Source organism: Pleurodeles waltl, chromosome 5 (genome assembly GCF_031143425.1).
Source record: "Pleurodeles waltl isolate 20211129_DDA chromosome 5, aPleWal1.hap1.20221129, whole genome shotgun sequence".
Classification (NCBI taxonomy): Eukaryota; Metazoa; Chordata; class Amphibia; order Caudata; family Salamandridae; genus Pleurodeles; species Pleurodeles waltl.
The window spans coordinates 1,253,928,773-1,253,953,190 of record NC_090444.1 but is presented as its reverse complement, the minus strand read 5'-3'; the positions used below and the strand labels follow the sequence as shown (position 1 = coordinate 1,253,953,190).

The window sequence follows — 24,418 nt, the reverse complement described above, 5'->3', positions numbered from 1 at the left end:
AATTTTCTCCCCACTAGCACACACAAGCTGGCAAGCAGTGTGTCTGTGCTGAGTGAGTTGTCCCCAGGGTGGCATAAGGCATGCTGCAGCCCTTAGAGACCTTCCCTGGCATCAGGGCCTTGGTGCCAGTTACAAGGGACTTACCTGGATGCCAGTGTGTGCCAATTGTGGAAACAAAGGTACAGGTTAGGGAAAGAACACTGGTGCTGGGGCCTGGTTAGCAGGCCTCAGCACACTTTCAAATCATAACTTGGCATCAGCAAAGGCAAAAAGTCAGGGGGTAACCATGCCAAGGAGGCATTTCCCTACAGAATGCGTCTCATAGAAATAGTGTCCCTGTGAACTCAAAGGCATTTAACCTTTTATACTATGCTCTTAAAGGTGCTGAAAATATCCAGCCCAGAATCGCCCCACTGTTGTAAGATGTCCTGTGCCAATGTCAATGCCATTCATGATCCACCAGATTTCAATGACTTAGCTTGCCTGCTCTGATTAGACTTCACCAGGTTGTTCACGATGAGAGAGATGCTGACACTTCAGCCAGCTCCAGAGACACAGTTCCTCTTGGCACAAGACCCAGGATCTTTCTTGGGCCTGTGTGATGCAGTACCAGAAGGTATTGGTGGGTGTTGGTGAGAGCCTGCATCCGCCTTCACTTGATGAATGGCAGGAAGGCTGGGTGTCCGCGGGAGCCAGAGTCCTCTGATTTCCCTTTACCTGAGATGCCCTTCCAAGCCTATCAGAGGTGTATCTGTCACCATCGTCCACCCTGGGTAGGGGAAGGACAAAGTTCTTCTGCTGATCAAGTTGTGATCCATCAAATGAACCTGTGATGCCATCTTGAATGTTTGCTCGGTATTAGGCCCATAGTGACTTTGAATGCTACTGCCAAATCTGCATTTGTCACCTGACAAAGTGGACAAGTAGGATGCATGAAGACAGCAGGCCAAAGAGCCTAAGACCTGCTGTCACCGAGATCTAGGGCTGAGGCTAAAATACCAGGATCAAAGCTTTATTATCCTAGAATAGTTGTTTTGGAGAAATGGCCCATAACTGCATCGCGCCCAGAATGGCTCCTGTGAAGACAAGCCTCTAGAAAGGAGACAGATATGACGGACTTGTTCATAGAGAATCAAATGATGTCTGGAGATGTTTTAATACGGTCTTTGGTAAGCCCTCTTTCAGCAACCAGTCATCAAAGTAGGGGAAAACTGGTTCACCACCCCACCCCCCCCTCCCCTCCCCCAATTGCTCTACTTTAGAAGATGGATGGTGACTACCGCCATCATTTTTGTGATGACCTGAGGGGCTCTGGTAAGGCCGAAGGGGAGCACAGCAAACTGAACATGTACCTGGATGACCCTATACCGCCAATAACTTCTCTGGGACTGCAGTTTGGGCACATGAAAGTATGCATCCTGCAGGTCCAAGGCAACCATCTAGTCACTCAGAGTTAGGGTGGTCAGAACTCTGACCAGTGTTTATTGTTCTTGTGTAAACCATTAATACGCAGAAGGTTCAAAATAAAATGAAGCCCTGTGTCCTTTGGCACGAGAAAATAGCTGGAGTAACAACCCATTCCTGTTTACAAGTCCATAACTCTCCCAATAGGCCCTTTGGCCAGTAGATCCTGCACATCCTGAAGCAAGCTTGATAGTGTTTTTCCAAAAGCAGCTTTCATGTGGGAGGATGATCACATAGATCAGTAAGGAATGGCCGGGCATAGCCCTGCTGGGTCATTTGGAGGACCCATCTGATGGACATAATGGCCTGCCACCCAGGAAGGAAATGTCTGATCCTACCTCACGCAGAGCGGCTTTGTGCTGCCTAAGTGCTACCTGAAGCACCTTCTAGGCTGATGCTGCAGGGACAGAAGACTGGATGTAACAGTTCCCTTGATGACCTGCACGATTTCTGCTTGATTCACGTCCATGGCAACAAAATGACTTTCCTGACTGGTGCAGTGGTGGAGCTGTGTCTGTACTCTAGCCCCTCCAGTAGCCTTGAATGAGTCTGGTTGCAAGGGCACTGCCAAACAAGGGGTTATAGGCTCAAGGAGTGTGCTATTGCTGTACTTATCTTTAAGTGTTCAAGGGCAGCATTTTTGCTAAAGAGGCCGGACCCCTCAAAAGGCATTTCGATTAGAAATGCCTGCATGCCTCCAGATAATCCAGTGGACTCGGCAGGAAAACGCCACACTAGTGGCCAATGTATGCCCAAAGCAGTCAGTAGTGCCCGGCCTAGCTCTAATGATATACTTTGCTTCATTCGGACCATTACAAATGGTTTGGGCCAAAGATGAACTCCTCCTGAACTACCAGCAAGGTGTTGCTGGCAATGTCCCATAGGGTGTGCCTTTAACTGCCTAAGAGCCAGATTTCATTGACTGAACTCAGTTTCAAGCTGGATGAAGAGACTGTCTACTTTGTGAGTGCCTCAGTTCTTTTCAACACCCTCTCTGGATTGGTCGTAGGTAACACACTGGTGGAAGCTTGGACCACTGAGCTTTCTGGAGTCTGGTTCAGTGTAAGAAAGCCCTGGTCTGATGGTGCTGGTATGTGGTGCCTGGCCCACCTCCCTGTTCACTGGTGCCCAAGGGCCAGGATTCACCCACGTATCTTAAATGGTGTCAGTCAAGGCTTTATTAAATTAAAGCAAGAGCTCAGATGATGCTGCACCATCGTGCAAAATCTCTGTAAGGATATTTATCTTGCCCTCAACTGAAGATAGCTAAAGGCCCAGGACTTCAGCTATTATGACTAATCACCACAGCAAGTCCAAGGGGAAAACCAATTCTGTGACACAGCAAGAGTATAGCCTGCTGGCCTACTTCAAGTCCTCATAAATATCTTCCTCATAGTGTGGTAGTAAGTTAACCCTATAATTACCATCATCAGTATTATGTTGATCAGAGTTAAAGCCAAAAAGGTGATGTATCCTCATTGAAGATGAAGTGATTTGTCTGAAACAGGACATACAGGGCCCCAGGGTGTGCAGAAGTAGCTGTTACAGGTATCCATCCAAAATATGCCATACTGGTTTTCCCCAGGAAAGCTACTGGGAGATGCATTTTAAAGGTGATGTGAAATGAGTCTCCTGAACACGTTCACACCACAGCGTCTCCTGCCTCATAGTCTGAGGAAAGTTGAGACAAATCATGGCCAAGTCATCCTAGTAGACCTGGACTGGATCAGGTGAGTATGATACCTAAAGCTCCTGAGCATTTGCATACCCATCTGGTTACCACTTAGGAAGGACCTCCTGTCTCATCAGCTGGGAAGAGTCATGCACCCAGTCTCTGCAATGAACACCTCCATGTGTGGAAATTGAGCAACAACAGATAAAAGCATTTGATCTGCTGACTTCAGAAATTGATGTTTTCCTCGCAGCCCAACACACTTAGATAAAGTTTGCGATGTGCAGTGGGAGAAACTAGTTTACTTGTGCTGTTCATGCCGACCCTCTGCAGGCAAAATGTTAAGTTGTGTTTGTGTTTTTGTTGACCCAGGAAGGCCTTGCGGTTGATGTTCTTAAGGTTTATCTATCTGTCAGCCCTTTCTGCTTGTCTGTTTTTTTCCTGATCAATCATCATCATTTAAAACACCTGTAGTGTTGTTTTCTATTGTAAAACAGATTTGACTCATGATCCCGATGAAGCAGTTTGTCATGCATCATTGTAACTTGAAATTCGTGTTGACTTCTTATGGGCATGTTTTTTTGTGCTGGTGCACAGGTGTTCACTGAGACTACTGACCCTGAACACAGTCTTGATAGTTGCCATCAAATCTATTCCCGCTTGAGTGAGCTGCAGACCCTCGGTAGGAAGTAGGGTCTTTATATGATATATCCAAATTAGATATATCATGCCAAGAGTCTGGGGGGTTACTTACCAGTGGACAGGGGCCTGCTCTAGCAAAGTACCCTTTTAGGGGACAGTGTGGTTGAGCATCCTTGGGCTTATCAGCGAGGAGTGTTAGACCTCTGCAAATATATTCACAGTCAATAAATGAGACACACGACTCAATAAGGAAATCTGCGCCAATTTACAAAAATACAAAGTATCTTATGTATGGTTAGGCACCAGAATCAATATGATCAGGAAAGGTATTTTTTTGTTTTTTTTTTTGTTTCGGGAAAAATATTTGGAGATTTCAAAAGTTGTCTGCATTTTTCAGCTGCAGCAATGTTATCCTAAGGAGAGAAAAACAAGTACTACGTTCAGGTATAGCACAGTGACCTGCCGGACCAATCTCCTGGACTTACATTAAATATTGGGCAAGGGTGAGGACCACACCAACAGATCACACTGGGCGGCACCGAGGTGGCCGGGTGCAGAGGTGTAATGCGGCGTTAGGTGCCCAGTGTTAGTCAGTGGGGATTGCCCAGTTGAAAAGAGGCTGCAGGCTTGGACAGGGAGTCCAGTTGAAGAGATCCAACAGGTGGGTTCCAGTCTTGAGATGCTCAGGGAAGGAGGGACATCTTTGGTCCTTTTCTCCACGGGCCAGGGCGTGTCCTGAGGTGTCAGGTTTTCACCACCGGAGTGCTCGCAGTTGAGGGGACCTGTGGGCAGAGGCTGCAGGTGGTGTCATTGGGTCCACAGTGGGCAAGTCCAAGGTGGGCTTTGTCTCTGAAGGGCTGGGAGACAAGCTGGCTCCGTTGGTCTACTTTAACTCGAGCTATGCAGCACAGGTGCAGTGGTGCCTTCAGGTGTCTGGTTTTCAACAGTCCAGAGTCCTCTTAGCTCTCTTGGGGGTGCCTGTAAGATGCAGAGAAGCAGCTCCGCTGTTACACTGGAGTTCCTGGGTCTTTGTTGAAGGCAGGCAATCCTCCCAGACTTTTGGAGGCAGAGCAGCTTGCAGGACTAATCGACTTTGGTGCAAATCGATGGAAACAGCAGACAGGCTGGCAGGGCTGGGGTCAAGTCAGGTGCTTCTTCTTTGGGCTTTTCTTTTGTAGCTCTTGAGTGTCCTCCTTCGTAGGTCAGCAGGAATCTGATTTACTGATGCCAGGGGATATTTAATACTGAATTTAGTTGCATTTAAGGGGGTGTAGGGTAGTAGCCAATGGTCTACTTAGCTAAGGGGTCACTACACCTCCCATATGACCACTTCCTCTGGGAAGTGATCATGACCATGTCCCAGAATTCCTAAATCTGCGAATACCATGATGGCAAATTACTAAATTATGTTCCCACATCACACAGTGCACCTTAAGGGTGGGACTGACCTGAGGGATGGACACACTTCTCTGAATACTAAATTTACTGCATGTCCAGGTGCTGAATGGTACCTAGGACAGGGGGATAGGCATCTTCTTCTTTGATGGAAGCCAGATCTTCATATCAAGGTCAGTGGGCTTCTTTGAAACCCTCGGCCTTGGAATGCAGATTCACAGGCCTTCCTGTTGGAAGGGGTAAGGCTTTGACCCTGTCTGCTCGAGAACAAAAGGACCACTCACTATTTCTGAAAATCGACAGAGACCTACTGGGGCATATCTGCTCTTGCACGTACGTCCTCACATGTAATATAGTGCACCCTGCCTTAGCAAGGCCTGCTGTAGGGGTGACTTAACCATATTGAATGCAATATTAGGTGACATGGCAGACCGGTTGTGTGCCATGTTGTGTTTTCACTTTTAGCTGCACCAAGACACGCAGCCTGCAGTGGCATCTGCTAGGTGAGGGGCCCCCAGGGTGGTACAATACATGCTGCAACCCTTGGGGACTCATTTTGGCACCCATGCCCTACGTACCACTTACTAGGAGCTTGGGGGGGAGGCAAAAGTATTGCCATTTGGGAAACAATTGGCCAGTTTTAGGGAAAGGGATTTGGCACTTGGGACCTGTTTAGCCAGAACCCAGTGCACTTTCCGTCAAAATTGCATCAAATACCGAGCAAAAAAGTGTGGGTGACCATGTCAAAAAGGGGCACTTTCCTACACAGTCTTGGTGCAACCACCCTACACCAACTTTTTTCCAGACAAGTTAGGTTAGGGTGGCCTTATTACACAAAGTCCATGCTAGCCAATGTATTTCTGAGCCAACTTTTTCACTCAAACTCACTGCTCAAAAGTAGAGGAGCTACTCCGTTGTTTCAAGCCTAAAACAAGTTGTCCAGCTATTACATTGATCTTTCTAGGTGTTACCATGTGATGCGGAAACTGGCTTTTCAGAAGATTCTCTGGAGTAAAGAAAAAAATGGTGCAGAAGGGGACCATTCAAGTTTCACAGTTCTCTTCAAGTCTTCGACACACTGGCTAACACCCAACCACACGAATGCCTAACGGACTCATTCTGCAAGGGATACGATTGCCATGACTGTTGACCAGAGAAGTGCATGTTCTTGGCATCTGGTATTCTGCAACATGGGCATTGGCAAACGCATTCAGAAAAAACTACTGCCTTGACAGCCAGGACCGTAGGAGGGCAATTATGCAAGACTTTATGGTCTGAAGCCACTCCACAGACCCTCTATTATTATGATGAAGAATCTGTTTCCTCAAGATACTAAGTTAGTAATCTTTAGTAATGCCGATCTGACAGACTTCTAGCGAAATTCCTTACCTTAGAATTACCTGCAGGCATCAGACTGGATGAACGAGTTACTTACCTTCGGTAACGACTTTTCTGGTGGATACATTAGCTACCTGTGGATTCCTCACCTCATGAATACTCCCATGGCGCCAGCATTCGACGGAAATCTTCTTACTAGTCTCTGCACGTCGACGAGGACGTCACTGTCTCGCACGCGACGCCGTCTGACGTCATACAGGCAATAAGAGGTCCTCGACGACGTGCAGACGTCAGTACCAATCATTTTTTACGTGCATGAGAACAACCAGGCAATGCAATGAAAGAGCAAGGCAACATCCATTATATTGTAAAAATACACCACATTGTATGAATAACTGTAAATCTTTTTATGTACATATATATATATATATATAAAACTCTCTCTTTTAAAATATATACACACACCAAGTATATACATAAAGATATATACATATATACATATATATATATATATATATATATATATAAATACATTATATATACATCTATTGCACCCTCAAAGACCAAGAGGAGCGCACTCAAGCATTACTTGGCAAGACCATAAAGGCAACGGGGAGGCGGGTGGGACCGTGAGGAATCCACAGGTAGCTAATGTATCCACCAGAAAAGTCGTTACCGAAGGTAAGTAACTCGTTCTTCTGATGGATACAACTACCTGTGGATTCCTCACCTCATGAATAGAGTCCCAAAGCAGTACCACGCCCGGCGGTGGGTGCCTAAATGGTCAAACCAAGAAATCCTGCAGCACTGACCGTGCAAAATGGCCGTCCCTTCTAACCTCAGAATCTAAACAGTAATGTTTTGCAAAAGTGTGAAGGGACGACCAAGTTGCGACCTTGCAGATGTCGACCACAGGAACACCTCTGGCTAAGGCCGAAGTGGCCGACTTAGCTCTGGTGGAATGAGCTCTAATGCCCTCAGGAGGATCCTTCTTTGCCAAAGAGTAACATATTTTAATGCAAAGAACAACCCACCTGGATAGTGTTCTCTTGTGGACTGCCTTTCCTCTCCTCTTGCCCACGTATCCAATAAACAGCTGATCCTCCAGCCTGAAATCCCTTGTTCTATCGATAAAGAAGCTCAACGCTCTCTTTGGGTCCAGACGGTGCAGTCTTTCTTCCTCTTTGGAAGGATGAGGCGGAGGATAGAACGTGGACAAAGTAATTGCCTGAGCCAAATGGAAGGGTGAAACAACCTTCGGGAGGAAAGCAGCCTTGGTCCTCAACACCACCTTATCCCCATAAAAAGTTGTATAAGGGGGTTTTACTGATAAGGCCTGCAACTCACTCACTCTCCTTGCTGATGTTATAGCTATCAGGAAGACTGTTTTTAAAACCAAATACCTCAAGGGGCAAGAATGCATAGGTTCAAAAGGGGACCCCATAAGGAAAGTCAGGACTAAGGACAAATCCCATTGCGGCATAACGAATGGCTTTGGAGGATATTGATTTAGAAGACCTTTCAAGAATCTGATAACAATAGGGGATTTAAATAAAGATGGTTGGTCTGGAAGACATATGAAGGCTGACAAGGCCGATAAATAACCTTTAATGGTAGCCACTGCACAACCTTTCTGCGCCAGAGATAGAGCAAAAGACAAAACGTCCGATAGATGAGCATGTAAAGGATCAATCTGCCTCTCTCCACACCACGCAACAAATTTAGACCACCTATTAGCGTAGATAGATTTAGTGGAGTGTCGCCTGGCCGCTAATATAACATCCACTACCTCAGGCGGGAGAGAGAAGGAACTCAGGTTGCCCCGTTCAATCTCCAGGCATGTAGGTGCAGACTCTGGAGGTTGGGGTGTAGAACCTGCCCCTGCGACTGTGAGAGGAGGTCTGCCCTGAAAGGGAGACGGAGCGGCGGGCACGTTGAGAGTTGGAGAAGGTCGGAGTACCACACCCTCCTTGGCCAATCCGGAGCTATTAAGATTACTAGAGCCCGGTCTTGGCGAATCTTCCTCAATACTCGAGGAATCAAGGGTATGGGAGGAAACGCGTGAAGCAACTGGCCGCACCAGGTCATTTGAAACGCGTCCCCCAACGCTTCCTGCATCGGATACTGAAGGCTGCAGAACAACGGACAATGCGCATTCTCTCGAGTGGCGAACAGATCTACCCGAGGAAACCCCCACTTCTGGAAGATTAAACGGACTTGATCTGGATGGAGACGCCACTCGTGGTCTGCCGAGAAGTGGCGACTGAGACTGTCCGCACGCACGTTCAAAACTCCGGCCAGATGGTTTGCTATCAAGCAAATCCGATGGTCCTTTGCCCAGGACCATAGTCGAAGAGCTTCTCTGCAGAGAAGGTACGACCCCACTCCTCCCTGCTTGTTTATGTACCACATCGTGGTAGTATTGTCCGTTAGGACCTGTACCGACTGACCACGAAGGGAAGGGAGGAAGGCCTTGAGAGCCAGACGTACAGCCCGTAACTCTAACAGATTGATGTGAAAAATCTGTTCCTCTGGAGACCAAAGACCTTTGATCTCCAGATCCCCCAGATGAGCTCCCCACCCTAGAGTGGAAGCATCCGTTATGACTGTGGCCACTGGTGGCGACTGCTGGAACAGCTTTCCTTGTGAAAGATTGTTGCTTGCAATCCACCACTTCAAATCCACAGCAGCATCTCTGGAGATCTTGACAGTACCCTCTAGATCCCCTCTGTGTTGAGACCACTGCCTTCGGAGGCACCACTGAAGAGCCCTCATGTGCCAGCGAGCATGCGTGACCAACAGAATGCAGGAGGCAAAAAGACCGAGCAGACGAAGGACCTTGAGGACTGGAACTACCGCTCCATTTCGAAACATTGGAACCAAATCCTGAATATCTTGAATCCGCTGAGGCGGAGGAAAGGCCCGACCCAATGTTGTATCCAGTACTGCCCCTATGAACTGGAGGCGCTGAGAGGGCTCTAGGTGAGATTTGGGCTCGTTCACCGAAAAGCCCAGGTCGAACAACTGGGTTGTTGACTGCAGATGACGCAACACAAGCTCCGGGGACTTGGCTTTGATCAACCAATCGTCCAAGTAAGGGAATACTGCTATCCCCTTCCTTCTGAGCTCTGCCGCAACCACCGACATCACCTTCGTGAAGACTCGAGGTGCTGAAGTAAGACCAAACGGAAGGACCGCAAACTGGTAGAGTTGCGATCCCACCACAAACCGGAGATACTTCCTGTGTGACTTGAGTATCGGGATATGAAAGTAAGCATCCTGCAAGTCGACAGACACCATCCAGTCTTCCATGTTCAACGCCAAAAGCACCTGTGCTAGGGTCAGCATCTTGAACTTTTCCTGCTTGAGGAACCAATTCAAGATCCTCAGGTCCAGAATTGGTCTCAAACGACCATCCTTCTTGGGAATCAGGAAATACCTTGAGTAAACTCCTTGACCCCTTTCCTGCTCCGGGACCAACTCCACCGCGCCCTTTAAAAGGAGGACTTCTACCTCCTGTTCTAGCAACAGGAGGTGTTCTTGTGAACAATACGAAGGGCGGGGCGGGATGAGGGGCGGAAACTCCCGAAAGGGAAGGGTGTAGCCTTTTCCCACAACACTGAGAACCCAAGTGTCCGACGTAACAGTCTCCCATTTGGTGAGAAAATGCTGTAATCTTCCCCCTACAGGAGAGGAGTGAGTGGGAAATGGTGGAAGCCTAAGGCTGCTTCCCCTGCTGCACCCCGCCAGAGGATGAGGAAGAGGCAGAGTGCTGCTGAGAAGCCCCCCTGGTGCGGACCCTACCCCTCACCCTAAAAGATCTATAGGGATGGGAAGAGGCAGGTTGCTGATATCTTCCCCGAAAAGAAGAGGAGGAAGAGCCACGCCCAAATCCACGAAACCTCCTGAAGAATCTGGAAGAGGCCGTGGAAGAAGGAGCTTGGAGTCCCAACGACTTAGCCGTGGCCCTGCTCTCCTTAAACCGTTCCAAGGCCGAATCAGCCTTAGCCCCAAACAGTTTGTCCCCATCAAACGGGAGATCCAACAATGTGGACTGTACATCTGCCGAAAAGCCCGAGTTACGGAGCGAGGCCTGTCTCCTTTCCACCACAGTTGTGCCCATTGCTCTGGCTACCGAGTCGGTGGTATCCAGTCCCGTCTGGATAATTTGGGTCGCAGCAGCCTGGGCATCAGAGACAAGATCCAAAAGACCCTGGGGAAGCTCTGTAAACGAAGAGGAGATGTCATCCATCAGAGCATGAATATACCTCCCCAGGATACAGGTTGCATTGGTGGCTTTTAATGCCAGACTGCAGGACGAAAAAATCTTCTTCGACTGCGCCTCCAGCTTTTTTGAATCTCTGTCCCCAGGCACCGTCGGAAAAGAACCAGGCGCTGACTTGGACGAACAGGAGGCCTGCACAACCAAGCTCTCCGGCGTAGGGTGCCTAGATAGGAAACCAGGATCAGTTGGAGCCGTCCGATACCTCCTGGCCACGGCTCTGTGAACTGCTGGGGAAGATGCCGGCTTCTTCCACACCTCTAAAACCGGATCCAGCAGAGCGTCATTAAAAGGTAATAGAGGCTCCGCCGCGGCTGAGGCCGGATGCAACACCTCTGTCAAAAGGTTTTGTTTCGCCTCCACCACCGGCAAAGGCAGGTCCAAAAAACTAGCTGCCTTCCGTACCACTGTATGAAAGGAAGCAGCTTCCTCGGTATATTCCCCCGGGGACGAAAGGTCCCACTCAGGGGAAGTGTCCAGCCCACTGGCCGACTCCAGTCCACGCAGCCCATCACCCGAGTCCTCTAGCTCTCCTTCCTCTAGGGCTCGTTGGTACTCCTGCTCTTCTAGTACCCGGAGAGCACGCCTCCTTGAATGCAGTCGTTGCTCAATCCGCGGAGTCGACAATACCTCCGCCGAAGTCGGAGATCGGCGCCGATCTTCCGAAGCCACCGACGCCGCATCCGGCGCCACAGGTAACTTCGGCGCCGACTGAAGAGCAGTTGAAACGGATGGACCCACCGGAGTCACAGGCCGAAATCTGGACGTCGACGGGATGGAAATCCCTGGGGCCAATCCCTCCGAAGCCACCGGAGCGGCCACCGGCGCCGACACTGGCGCCGAGCCCACGTTCCCAAACGGGAGAAAGGGCATAAAGGGTGCCGGCCGAAGAGGCGCAGGATCACCCAAAGAAAAGGCCAAAGGCCCAGCCGGAGCACCCCCTGGAGCCATCTGTTGGAAGATGGCATACATCGCATTCAAGAATGCGGAACTATCGGCTCCAGAGGTGGGAAAAGCCGGATACTGGGGTGCCTGACTCGGAGGCGACCCCGACGCCGGCCTCGGCGTCTGCGCCGGAGAAAACACTTGAGGCTCCAATACCTCAATCACCGACGCCTGTCCAGGCGAAGTTGGAGACGCCGGAGAGGGCAACGGCGTCGAAGGATGCGGCGTCACCGTGGGGCTGACCTCCCATGTCCTTCGGCGCCGATCCGGAGACCTGGAACGAGCCTCCCTTGAATGACGCCGAGATTCTCTACGGCGCCGGGAGTCTCGATGACGCCGATGTCTTGGAGAAGACTTTTTCTTGTGATGCTTCTCCTTTGACTTGGCCATAAACAGCTTCGCCTCACGTTCTTTAAGGGCCTTCGGATTCATGTGCTGACATGAATCACAAGTCGAGACGTCGTGGTCGGAGCTCAAACACCAAAGGCAATCGGAATGAGGATCCGTCACCGACATCTTGCCTCCACACTCACGACAAGGCTTAAATCCAGACTTTCTCTGCGACATTATTTCCACAGAGAAAGAGTACGCAGCAAGATATACACTGTAACCGCAAGAGTAACAGTTGCTCCCTCGAAGATAACCGTTTCGAATGCACGGACAAAAGGGAACTGACGTCTGCACGTCGTCGAGGACCTCTTATTGCCTGTATGACGTCAGACGGCGTCGCGTGCGAGACAGTGACGTCCTCGTCGACGTGCAGAGACTAGTAAGAAGATTTCCGTCGAATGCTGGCGCCATGGGAGTATTCATGAGGTGAGGAATCCACAGGTAGTTGTATCCATCAGAACTGGACATTTTTGGGCACTACCCCTGTGCGCTTGTAGGTGGCGTCCTTTGGCTCTGTGCCAGTGTCGTCAGCTGCACTACAAATAATTTGTGTGGTGCCTATATATGCACTGCTACAGCGTGCTAACATCAGTAACTTTCTTTCTGCTCCAGTCAGCGCAGACCTGGAAGACTTACTCCCAATCACTTTTTTACTTAGTTAGAATCCTCTCTCCTGGTGTGCGAGGGAAGTTATTCTCCCTCCCCAACCAAAAAAAAATGTTTTTTAATCCCTGTGGTGCCTGTCTGAGGCAGTTGTCTGAGACTGACCCATCTTTGGTTTGTTTGTGGCGCTTGGAGTGGGACCACGAGTCTATGACCTGTGAGGACTGTTGCACCATGAAGGAAGCACCATGAATGAACCTGTAGGCGCAGAGGGAACATTTTCTTAAGCTTTCTGCCATGTGATGACCCCGTGACACTCTCAATCCCGGTCGTGTCGAGCTGTTCTTAAGACCATTTGTGGAGCTGCTCCTGGGACAGTTTTACAAAATTAATTTGTAAGTCCAGCAAGTGCAAGAACAAGTCAAAATGTTGTTTGACTTCTCTGCCCCTGTCCAGGTCCTTGCATTAAGTGAAAGAACTTGAGCACCACTCAAGGCCTCGCACCTTAACGGGGCCTGTGATTGAGTTTGTTAAGCACCTCCCAGAGTTTGCTGGAGTCACCCACGCCCAAAGTGCTGAGTGTGCCCAGAAGTGCACACGCAAAAAAAAAAAATGATGGTGATGATGGATGGAATGCTTGCATTAATCTCAGTCACTTGGGCCGCATCCCAATCCATTGCTTTTCGCCCACCATACCACCTCTGTTTGGGATCCAGGTTTCTCTGCGGATGTGCTGCCATCCCTTATGGACATGGAATTTGATGACACCTTGAGGATAAAGTAGGTTCATGTGTTGCCTGGTTTTGGAAGGAGCCATGCTATGGCTCACTCCTTGGGCCTAGTAGTTCTGATCCGCCATTTTAAATAGCAGTTCCCTAAGTTTATAGGTTATCCCTAAGGCCTGTTTATTGTCGATCCACCCAGCAGCCTGTACAGTCCTTTTGGGCTCCAGGGGGCATGTTGGCTGAATACGACGGGTTAGAGAGCATTATGTTAAGTTCCATCTTCCACCCACTCCTCCAACCATCAAAGGAAACATGTTACTTACTTTTAGTTACTTGCTTTCTAGCGGATACTTCAGCAGCAGATTCCTGGAGAAAAAAAACAAAAAAACACCTACCTCCTTGTTTTGTGGATTGGACTTAAAGATATAGTAAAGTTTCAATAAAGTAGTGCACACTGTCATAAATATTGATCTGTGGTGACGCTGCGTGCCCAAGACAGCTGAGTGTGTTTTTTCTGTAAAACCTTTTATTGAAGCAACATAAACAAAGGATACAGTTATCTATTACACCAAACATCCCATATGGCCACATCTCAGTAACACATTATTTGCAGATCCTATCATACAGATTCGGCATTTAAAAAAAGCACATAAGAGACAGTTAAAACATTTTAATGTGAGCCCCTTCTTTTCCTCCTAGTTACTGCAATGTTCTCCCCGCTCCCCAACCTCCCCCCACTCCCAGTAGAGGATAATCCTTAGCCACAACTTAGGCCTGGTAATTAAGGGTCCTTCTACTGGGGATATCCCTCTAGTCAACAAGCCTGTTCCATTTCCCAGTAGAGTGACTCTCTCCTGTAGTCAAACAGGCCCAGGGACTTGTTGGGAAGGGTGGTCGCAAGAGAAGTGGAGGTGAATAACAGTGCTTTGAAGTTTCTTCTCTTCTCTTTTTTTTTTCTTTTCATAGAAGGGTCTTCATTGAGCCTTGAACCATAAATGAGTGCTATATATATTAAAAGTCGACTGTTCCATGACCAGCCGGGAAACTGCTGGATATGGGGCATCAGGAACTGCTTTGTTCAAGTTGTGGGCTATTGTTACTTTACCAGCCCCCAGGCACTGCAACTCCAGCCATACGACAATCATTTTTTATCATTGATGCAAGTCATAGGTTTTTGTCCCAAAGAGCATTGTCTCTGGGGTAAACGTGATGAGGTAATTAACCCAGGATTCTCTATAGTATGTCGGCTGCACTGCTAAAAGGGTTGTGTTTTTGGGCAGCAGCACCATATATTGGGGGCATCCCTGAACGTAACCACAAACCTCCCCAACATTGGAAGCACACATTAAGATACCTACATTGCAGTCGATCAGGGGTGTAGTGGCAACCATACCAAACATTATAGTGTAACTCCCTGCTGCAGTGTGCGGCTTTATTTTTTAACTGACGTACCTGTAAAGGGGTGGGTGTTGCCTATGGATAGCTTTGTGTCACCTCTCCAAAACTCCTGCAAAGTGTGAGGGTCTTGCTTTTGACATGACTCTTCCTATTGTAAATGGCACTATGTTTAATTCATGACAACAACTTTGAAACATTACAGGGAGGCATGCCTTAGATTTTCATTCAAATTCCAAGATTCACATACTTATGTGAGATTGTTGGGCCTTTGATGGTGCCCTACATGTGTTGGCAGGAATTAAACCATGCAGGTGGTTATTATGAAAGCAGTGAAGGAATTAAGTGTGAAGACTTACGTTGAAATGTGTGTAAAAAAGACGTATTCCTCTGATCTCACTAATTCTTTACAACCTCCATCTACTTTTCAGGCTTTGCACCAGAATCGTGGCTTGAATGTAGATATGTTTTTAAAGACAATCGAAATGGTCACTAGGGCATTATAATTTGTGCACTTACAATTGAAGAAGTCTTTCTAAATGTTCATGTTGAAGAATGTCATTTTGTGTGACATTTATTTTTTCCAGATCGAGCAAGAAGTAATGGTTGAAAGAAAGTGGGGTCAAAAAGGAGGCCCATGGGAATTTAACCTACGTGATCTATTCCGCTGGTGTCAGCTCATATTGGTTGATCAGTCACCTGGTTTCTATGATCCAGGGCAACATGTGTTTTTGGTCTACGGTGAAAGAATGAGAACAATGGAAGATCGTAATAAGGTGACTGATTGTAGAATTATTACCATTGCAGTTTGCATGTGCAGTCGGTGATAAGATTTCATTGCCAAACTATTTTTTTTTCTCTCGATGCTGATTAAAAAGCTTGGTTAGCGGTCCATATGGTGAGTCTGGTTTAAGTTGTTTTGTGTGGGCTAATGTAGCTCTAGAATACTGCTGAGCTGTGGAGAACATTTCACAAATGTGAGAACTGCAGGTAGAGTTATGCAATACTTCTAAAGAAGCACAGCAGTGGCTGTGTATAGCCCTTGTTGATCAAAATGATTGGTGCATAAGACATCAATTATGCATATAATGATGGCTTGCTTGACAACCGATTACACATATAAATTGGAATGATTGCTTCTTTAAAAAGCTTTCTGATGCCGTAATTCAATTGGTTTCTTTTCAGGAAAACTTCTGTAGGCCTCTGAGTCCATCACTGCTCATTAACTACTACTTAATAAAGTGTAATCTTGATCCTGAATTAAATAGGTGTACATTGGAGGGCTTCCCTGGTTTATTTCTCTTGCTCTTTGATGTTTTGAAATTAGCTGTCTGATTCTAGTATAAAGTTTTATTTTGTGTGTGTTGTTTATTGGACAGTCTACTAAGAGGTTTGCATTTTTTGTATACAACTAAAGCCTTCCATTTCAGTTAGAATGATACCTATACATAATTTATGTTGAAATCCGGTGTAATAAATTCTTTGTTTCTGATTAATACATCTTTCTGTAGATTCATCACCTTACGAATATTTTCTTGGCATCCTACTGGTCTGGAAAAGCTTATTCGTAGCATGCTTTGACTGTGATACATATGCTTAGCATACTTTTACCATCTAGTGTTGGGCTCGAACGTTCGCAGCTTGTTTTTCTTCTTAGAAGTCTTTTGAGTCATGAGGTATGATGACTCCTCCTATAGTTTCTATATTGCACATGGCCATTGCCTTCATTGTTAGACTTTTTTTCGCCAACGCTGGGTTCGGATGTCTATCTCGGAGCACCGGGACCAAAACTTCAAAACCTTCCACAAGGCCTTTTCAGCACTCCGATTTGTAACCCTTTGACGGATAACACTTGAAAGACAACCAAAGAATGGTTTTCTCCACATTTTCCGTTCCTCCAGCTTTGGCTCTGGTCCGGTTCTACTTTGGCGTCCAACTTCACTACCATCATCTTCCACTGGATCCACACAAAGTGATGGAAGGTCTCCCTTCAGTTTCTGCCCGAAGTGCCACACTAGATATCCCAGGTATGATCAACACTCTCCAGAACACAAGATATTGTGTGAAGCTTGTCTGGTGTTGCAGTTGAAAAAGACACTTCTCCAACGTAGGGCCTTCCGCTGGGCCCATACCACTATGCAAGCCCACTGAGCCGAAGATGCGCCTGATAACTTTGTTGACCAACCACTTGACCTCCAAACCAAAGAGGACATCGAGGGGGAAACAGAAGCCCACCGGTTTGGCCCTATGGACATGTGCATCCTATTTGTTAGCCACAGGAATGGGTCTGACTCTGAGTGTGAGATTACAACCTCAAAAAGGTACGCCGAAAGCCTCCCATGCCCACACAAAAGCATATCCAATGGCTCTCGGAACTCCACTGCCCTCAGTCCTTGGAGGTGTCCAGCATAAGGCAAGAGAGCAGACACCTTTCCTTTCACCCATACAATCTCCAAAAGGCACTGAAAAACCAAAGGTACTGACGTTCTAGAAGTTGAAGTCAGCTTTGGTGCAGGTATCCAAAGCGCAAACCTTAACGCTGGAAAACCCTACAAGGCCCTCTAAGCCAAAAGCTACACCTTTGGGACCGAAAAAGCCATCCTTGTCGAAGGCGTCACTACATGCCAAGCACACCTCAGTGTGAAAAACACTTGTGGCACCCAAAGTATCAGCCCAAAACCACTGTTGGTGCTGAAACTAAGAACACCACTGAGACGAAAGAGAGACCTGTTGAGCCTATACTTACCAAACTGCAAGAAAAACTTGATGTCAACAAAAGACTCTATATATTAACCTGTACGCTGGAAGAGTAGTTACAAAAGCACCTCCAACACACACTCCCTGTAAGAAAAAGATAATCATGGGGCCTGAGCCACAAAAGACCCCACAAGCAAAAAAACAGACAGGGGTACTAACCTCATACTGTGTCTTTAACTCCTACCTCCTCCCCTCCTCCTCCACCATTACTTCTACCCTGTCCTTCATCACCTATTCTTCCTCTGCTGCCAACACTAACAAATTACACTCTTCTCATAAATAATCCGCACACCACTCCCCTTACCTGTGGGGGTCATCCACACCATAGTCCTTTGGGAAGCATATCACAGGAGATAATATTGACACCTGTGAAGCACCATATTTTTCAGACCCTCAGAGTGGCTATAGGAGCTTGGGTCAGTACATAGGGTACACCTATAGGTGAGACACCCTGTACTGAGTCCAAGCAACCCTTAGGATAGTGTTGGCTGCTCTAGATAACCAGAGCTCTCATAGGGGTAGCTGTGGGAGAGCAGCTAAGGCTTATCTAGGAGGGTGTAAAGCAGTTGCACACAGATCAGTCAGTGATGTATACACAGGAAAGAACCTCACCAGTGTTAAAAAAAAATATGTAATATTAATTATAACACATACTGTAGAACTAACTTTAGTATATCTCCTAACCGGAGATATGGTCACACAAAATTATACTTGGCAACAGGTAAGTAAAGGCATAAAATAACATGGGTCCCAATTTTGGAGGGAGGATGACCTTGCTGGGCCTCAAAAATCCACAGTCTTCCTTGCAACAATTATTTGCATTTGCCAAGACTTTTGGTGGCCACTGACCCTCCTGTAATCCGGTGACCGACATGGGACAGCTCGGTGGCAACTCCAAGCATTTCCTACCTACTCCGCCTGGACATCTGAGTGGTTTGGACAGTGTGCCATTCTTTTTCAGGTTCTTCACGTCCACAATCCACCTTTGGGTTCCACCTGCCTGGTCTGTGGGTCGTGACAGCAGCTGGACAACTGAGGCTTCCTTTGACTCCAACAAGGGTTTCTAACGCCACATCACCCCTATGCACCTAGGCTCCCTGGTGTAGGTACTCCGGTCTTCTCGGTATCCCCGGTGGGGGCACTCTTGATCCTTCTTTGGGCCAACTGGCTTTCTCCGGGCCACGGGAAGGGTCCTGAATCCATAAAAATCCAACCACGGCAGTCTTGTGTTAGCCTATGGGACACCTGGCTCAATAGTTCTGCACCCGGGCGCCTGTGGGATTTTTAGTACTTATCTCTGGTAAATCCTTACTCCCCCAGCCCTTGGGATTCTAACACACTTAACTTGGTTGGGCACTTCCATTCTTATACTACTTTCTTAGTATATGATCTACCCCCTCCCCCCCCATGTGCTTCATGTATTCCTATGCTTTTCATATCTGTTACTAAGTGTATATTTTATGTGTTGATATCTCGAAGTGGAGATATACCAATGTTAGTATAGTCTTAGTGTTGTAATAAAGAATACTTTATTTTTTCAACACCTGATGTGGTTCTTTTTTGTGTGACAATCACTGACTGACTACTGTGGTATTGTAAGTGCTTTACACTCCTCCTTGTTGAGCCGGAGCTGCTCTCCACAGCTGTTACTAGAGAGCTTTGGTTATCTGTCACCAAAACCTTATAACTAAGGGTTGCCTGAACTCCGTATTGGGTGCCACACCATAAGGTGTACACCATAAACTGAGCCAGCCTTCGACACCTGCCCTTGGGCTAAAGAGCATACCATAGTAGTGACTTAAAGGGTCAGTATGCAGTGACCATGATGTAGATCTGGAGTGAAAGGTGCACGCACCATTTAACTCTGGATGCAATGGCAGGCCTGTAGTCAGTTTGCATGGGCCCCCAGGGGTGGCACAGTACGTGCTGTTGCCCATGGGGACTCCTGGTGTACCAGTGTCCTGGGTGCCCAGGTACCATATACTAGGGACTTACATGGTTGTACCATTATGCCAATTGTGTGGTGTAAATTACCCCTGACCTGCCTGAAGGCCAGGAATCACTCGACACGCCGAGCAGCTCCACCAGCCTGCCTCTGTGGCCCCGACCCCACCTTTGCTACTGTCGCGAGTTCGAGGCCCTCAGCCACCCGCGCCTCATCCATGTTTTGCCGAAGGTATTGTGTGTTTGTCCTGTAATTTGTCTTAGTGTTTATTTGTGCCGTTTTCTGTGCTTTTTTCTGTTTTTGTAAGAGTCTGTCTTGTGCCTTCCCTGTTTTGACTCTGTTTATTGCCTTTTTCTGTTTCTGACCTCTTCGCCGGTTCTTTTCCTTCTTCCCGGTCCCGCTGATGAGTCCCCTGTGAGCACGCCTCTCTTGCGCCCCCATTTGCCACCGCCTTCCTGCTGCTCCTCCCTCCCACCTCCCCTTCCTAATGGCGCCCACTGCGCGGTGCTGAGTGTGACCCCTGACCTGCCTTAAGGCCAGGAATCACTCGACAAGCTGAGCAGCTTCACCAGCCTGCCTCTTTGCCCCGACCTCGCCCTCGTTACTGTCGTGAGTTCGAGGCCCTCCACCACCCGCAGACACCCGTCTGCTCCTCATCCCTGGTGTCTGGTGGTTTGGCTGTAAGTATTGTGTGTGTGTCCTGTAATTTGTCTTAGTGTTTTTTATGCCCTTTTCGGTTTTTGTAAGACTGTCTTGTGCCTTCCCTGTTTTGACTCTGTTTATTGCCTTTTTCTGTTTCCGAACTCTTCGCTGGTTCTCTTCCTTCTCCCCTGTCCCGCCGCTGCGTCCCCTGCATCCCCGCCCCCCCTCGTGCCCCCATTTGCCACCGCCTCCCAGCTGCTCTTCCCTCCCACATCCCCTTCTTAATGGCGGCCGCGCAGTGGGCGCGCCAGAGGCAAGCCCTTCCACGCCTTGACCGCGCCCAGTGCCAATTCCCCTGCCCCTCCCACGCCACCAGACGCCGCAACACCCCAATAGAACTCCTTGCGCTCAATCCCGGCCACCCCACCGCCTGCATCCAGACCTCCCATAGGCACACCCACGGACCCTTCTCATGCCGAATGTGCCACTTCACCTGCCCTCAAGCCACCAAGCACCACAACAACGCCACCCACCTCAACCACCTCAGCTGCATCCTCCTCAACACCCGCTCCGTCCACAAGCACGCCGTCTAACTCTGGGACCTGCTCACATAAACCTCCCCAGACATCACCTTCCTCACCGAAACCTGGATGAACCCCTCATCGGAACCAGACATCGCCATAGCCATCGCTGAGGGCTACAAAATCACCAGAAGAGACCGCACCAACAAACCAGGAGGAGGAATCGCCATAGTCTACAGAAGCTCCATCAGGATCTCAACCTACACCCACAACGCCCTATATACCACTGAACACCTGCACTTCCAGATATACGCCAACGCTGAAACCACCCTGAGAGGAACCCTCGTCTCCAGACCCCAGGCCCCCGCCCACAATTCTTCGATGCCATCGCCGACACAATCCGCTCCCTCGCCTCCACGGACTACATGCTCCTCGGCGACCTGAATTTTCACCTGGAGAACACCGGCGACAGCAACTCCTCAGCCCTACTGGACAACCTTGCCAGCCCCAGCCTCAAGCAACTTGTCAGCACGCCCACCCACTCAGCTGGCCACACACTTGGCGCCATCTTCTCCTCCAGCAGCCACGTCACCTTCACTCACACCACCGAACTCCACTGGACCGACCACCGCTGTGTTAATTTTTCCTTCCAGAAACCCACCACCAATAGCATTGGATCCCTCACCGCAAGTGGAACAAGATCTCCAAGGACCAATTGATCTCCAACCTCGCCCACGCCCTACCAACCAACACCAGCGACCCCAACTCCACCTCCCTCAACCTCAAGCAATGGCTCGACGACTGTGCCAACACCCTCACTCCACTCATGAAAACCACCAACACCGTGCCAACAAAAAAGCTCCCTGGTTCACTGCAGACCTTCAGGCCTCCAAACGGGAATGCCGGAAAGCCAAGAAGATCTGACGCCTAGAACAAACAGAAAGCAACCATGCCACCCTCAAATCCGCCATCTGCAAACATCACCAGCTCATCCGGACCACCAAAAGATCCTTCCACAAAGAACAAATTGACAATAACGCACAAAACAGCAAGGAGCTCTTCAGCATCATCAAGGAACTCACCAACCCCAAGACTTGCTCTGCTCACCACCTCCACTCACAAGACCTCTGCGACTCCCTCGACACTTTTTTTCTTCGCAAGATCCCAGATATCCATGGCAGCTTCGCACCGCCGTCCCCCACCACCACTGCCAAGGTCGACGCCAATGCACCCATCCACACAAACATCCTGAGTGCCTGGACCCCCACCAACGACGAGGAAACCACCAAGACCATGAGAACCATCCACTCCGTATCACCCGCCGACCCCTGCCCTCACCACATCTTCAGTAAAGCCAGCCAAATCATCGCTCCCCAGCTACGGACCATCATCTACAGCTCCTTCGAGACCACCATCTTCCTGGAGAGCTGGAAACACGCCGAAGACCTCAAAAACTACCGGCCCATCTCCCTACTCCCCTTCCGTGCTAAGGTAATTGAGCAGTAAGTCAACATCCAACTATCTCGCTTCTTGGCGGACAACGGCCTACTCAATATCTCCTAGTCTGACTTCCGCAAGAACCGCGGCACCGAGACCGCCCTTATTGCTTACACCAGTGACAACAGGAGCAGGCTCGACAAAGGTGAAACCGTTGCCCTTATCCTCTTTGACCTTTCCGCAGCCTTCGATACTGTCTGTTACCACACCCTTCACACACGCCTCCACAACACCAGAATCCGCCACAGAGCCCTGGATTGGCTCACATCCTTCCTCTCTGGAAGAACCCAAAGAGTCCGCCTCCCCCGTTCCTGTCTAAAGCCACCAAGACCATCTGCGGAGTCCCCCAGGGATTCTCACTCAGCCCCACCCTCTTCAATGTCTACATGGCACCGCTTGCCAACATCGTCCGATCCCACAGCCTCAACATCGTCTCCTATGTAGACGACACTGAGCTCATCATCTCCCTCACGAAGGACCCCACAACCGCTAATACGAACCTCCACACCGGACTTCATGCCATCGCCAACTGGATGGAAGCAAGCCGCCTCAAACTGAACTCGGAGAAGACCGAGATTATTATCTTTGGCTCCAACAGATCAGCATGGGACGACTCCAGGTGGCCTGCCACTTTGGGGTCTGCCCCAACGCCCACCACCCACGCATGCAACCTCTGCTTCATACTGGACTCATCGCTCTCTATGACCCAGCAAGTCAACGCCATCTCATCCCCATGTTTTAACACCCTTCGCATGCTTCGCAAGACCTTCAGATGGATCCCCATTGAAACCAGAAAAACGGTCACCCACGCCCTCGTCAGCAACAGACTGGACTACGGCAACACCCTCTACACCGGAACAACTGCCAAGCTCCAGAGGAAACTCCAGCGCATCCAGAACTCCTAAACAAGACTCATCCTCAGGCTCCCTCACCACGAACACATCTCAGCTCATCTCAGAGACGTCCACTGGCTACCCGTCAACAAAACGATCGTCTTCAAACTCCTGATCCACGCTCACAAAGCTCTCTACGATGCCGTACCTGCCTACCTCAACAAGCGTCTCAACTTCCACATTCCAACACACCAGCTCCGCTCCGCCAACCTCGCTTACGCAACCGCCCCCCCGCATTCACCGGACCACAACCAGCAGCAGATCTTCTCCCACCTTGCCGCCAAAACCTGGAACTCCCTCCCCGTCAATCTACGCCTGACCCAGGACCTGCTGACCATCAGGAAGCGCCTCAAGACTTGTCTCTTCGATCAGTAGCACCCATCCTCTCCCCCCAGCACCTTGAGACCCTTCTAGGTGAGTAGCGTGCTTAACAAATTACTGATTGATTGATTATAAATAAATTTAGGGGAGAGAACACTGACACTGGTGTTCTGGTTAGCATGATCCCAGTGTACTACAGTCTAAACACTCGGACACCAGGCAAAAAGAAGGTGTAAGTACGGAAGAAAGGTGCTACTTTACTTCCATGACCATTAAAATACATGGGATAACTATGATATAGACCCATAACATAACTGACCTCCCTCTAAACCCTCCCCACCAGATGACACAAAAACTTAAGGCGAAGTCCTGCTATGAGCTGCACACTGCCATAAGGCAGATATGCACACACTAGAAGATGAGGATGATATCCTCGTAGAATCGCTGTAAAGATCGCAGTATACAGTACAATTCTTGCCAGTGTTAAAGGGCATGCTTAAGCCCATGGCCGAAATCTTCAAGCAGCCTGTAAAATCAAGGGGCCTAACCCAAACATTTGCATTAAAAATATAAGCCTTTGCTATCTGATCCAACAAATACCAAGAGGCATGTTCCTCCTGATTCTCCAGTGGTACATACTGCCACAAAATTGGCCAATTTGCAGGGGACTGACAATGCTTCCCTCCATAACCAACAGGGCAAGAAGTACAATGCAGCGGGAAATGTGTGGTAGCAAAAGCAGCCAACCACCTCAGGATAGCAAATTCAGTAGGTCTCCTCTCTAGGTCACAATGGGATAAGATATAAGAATTACTCCTGCATCTCCCTGACCAATAAAAGCAGAGAGGGGCAGAAATGCAGAGGATTGGAGGATAATATCTAAGGCCACCATTCAATGTGCCCCAGATGCAGCAGATGCTAGCGCAAGCAATGTCAACACCAGCATCATAATCAGACGCCAGTCATGGCCTAGAGTTTCTGTCTTCAATCC

The 24,418-nt window shown here is 48.7% G+C and overlaps 1 protein-coding gene across 1 annotated transcript in view; it reads left to right on the top strand.

Moving 5' to 3' along the window:
• Window positions 1-24,418, top strand: part of MDN1 (midasin AAA ATPase 1) — a 1,740,009-nt gene that overhangs the window by 863,499 nt on the left and 852,092 nt on the right. The window contains exon 40 of the mRNA XM_069235499.1: window positions 15,439-15,627. Coding sequence (XP_069091600.1) covers window positions 15,439-15,627 — 189 coding nt within the window. The remainder of the gene's footprint in view (window positions 1-15,438; window positions 15,628-24,418) is intronic.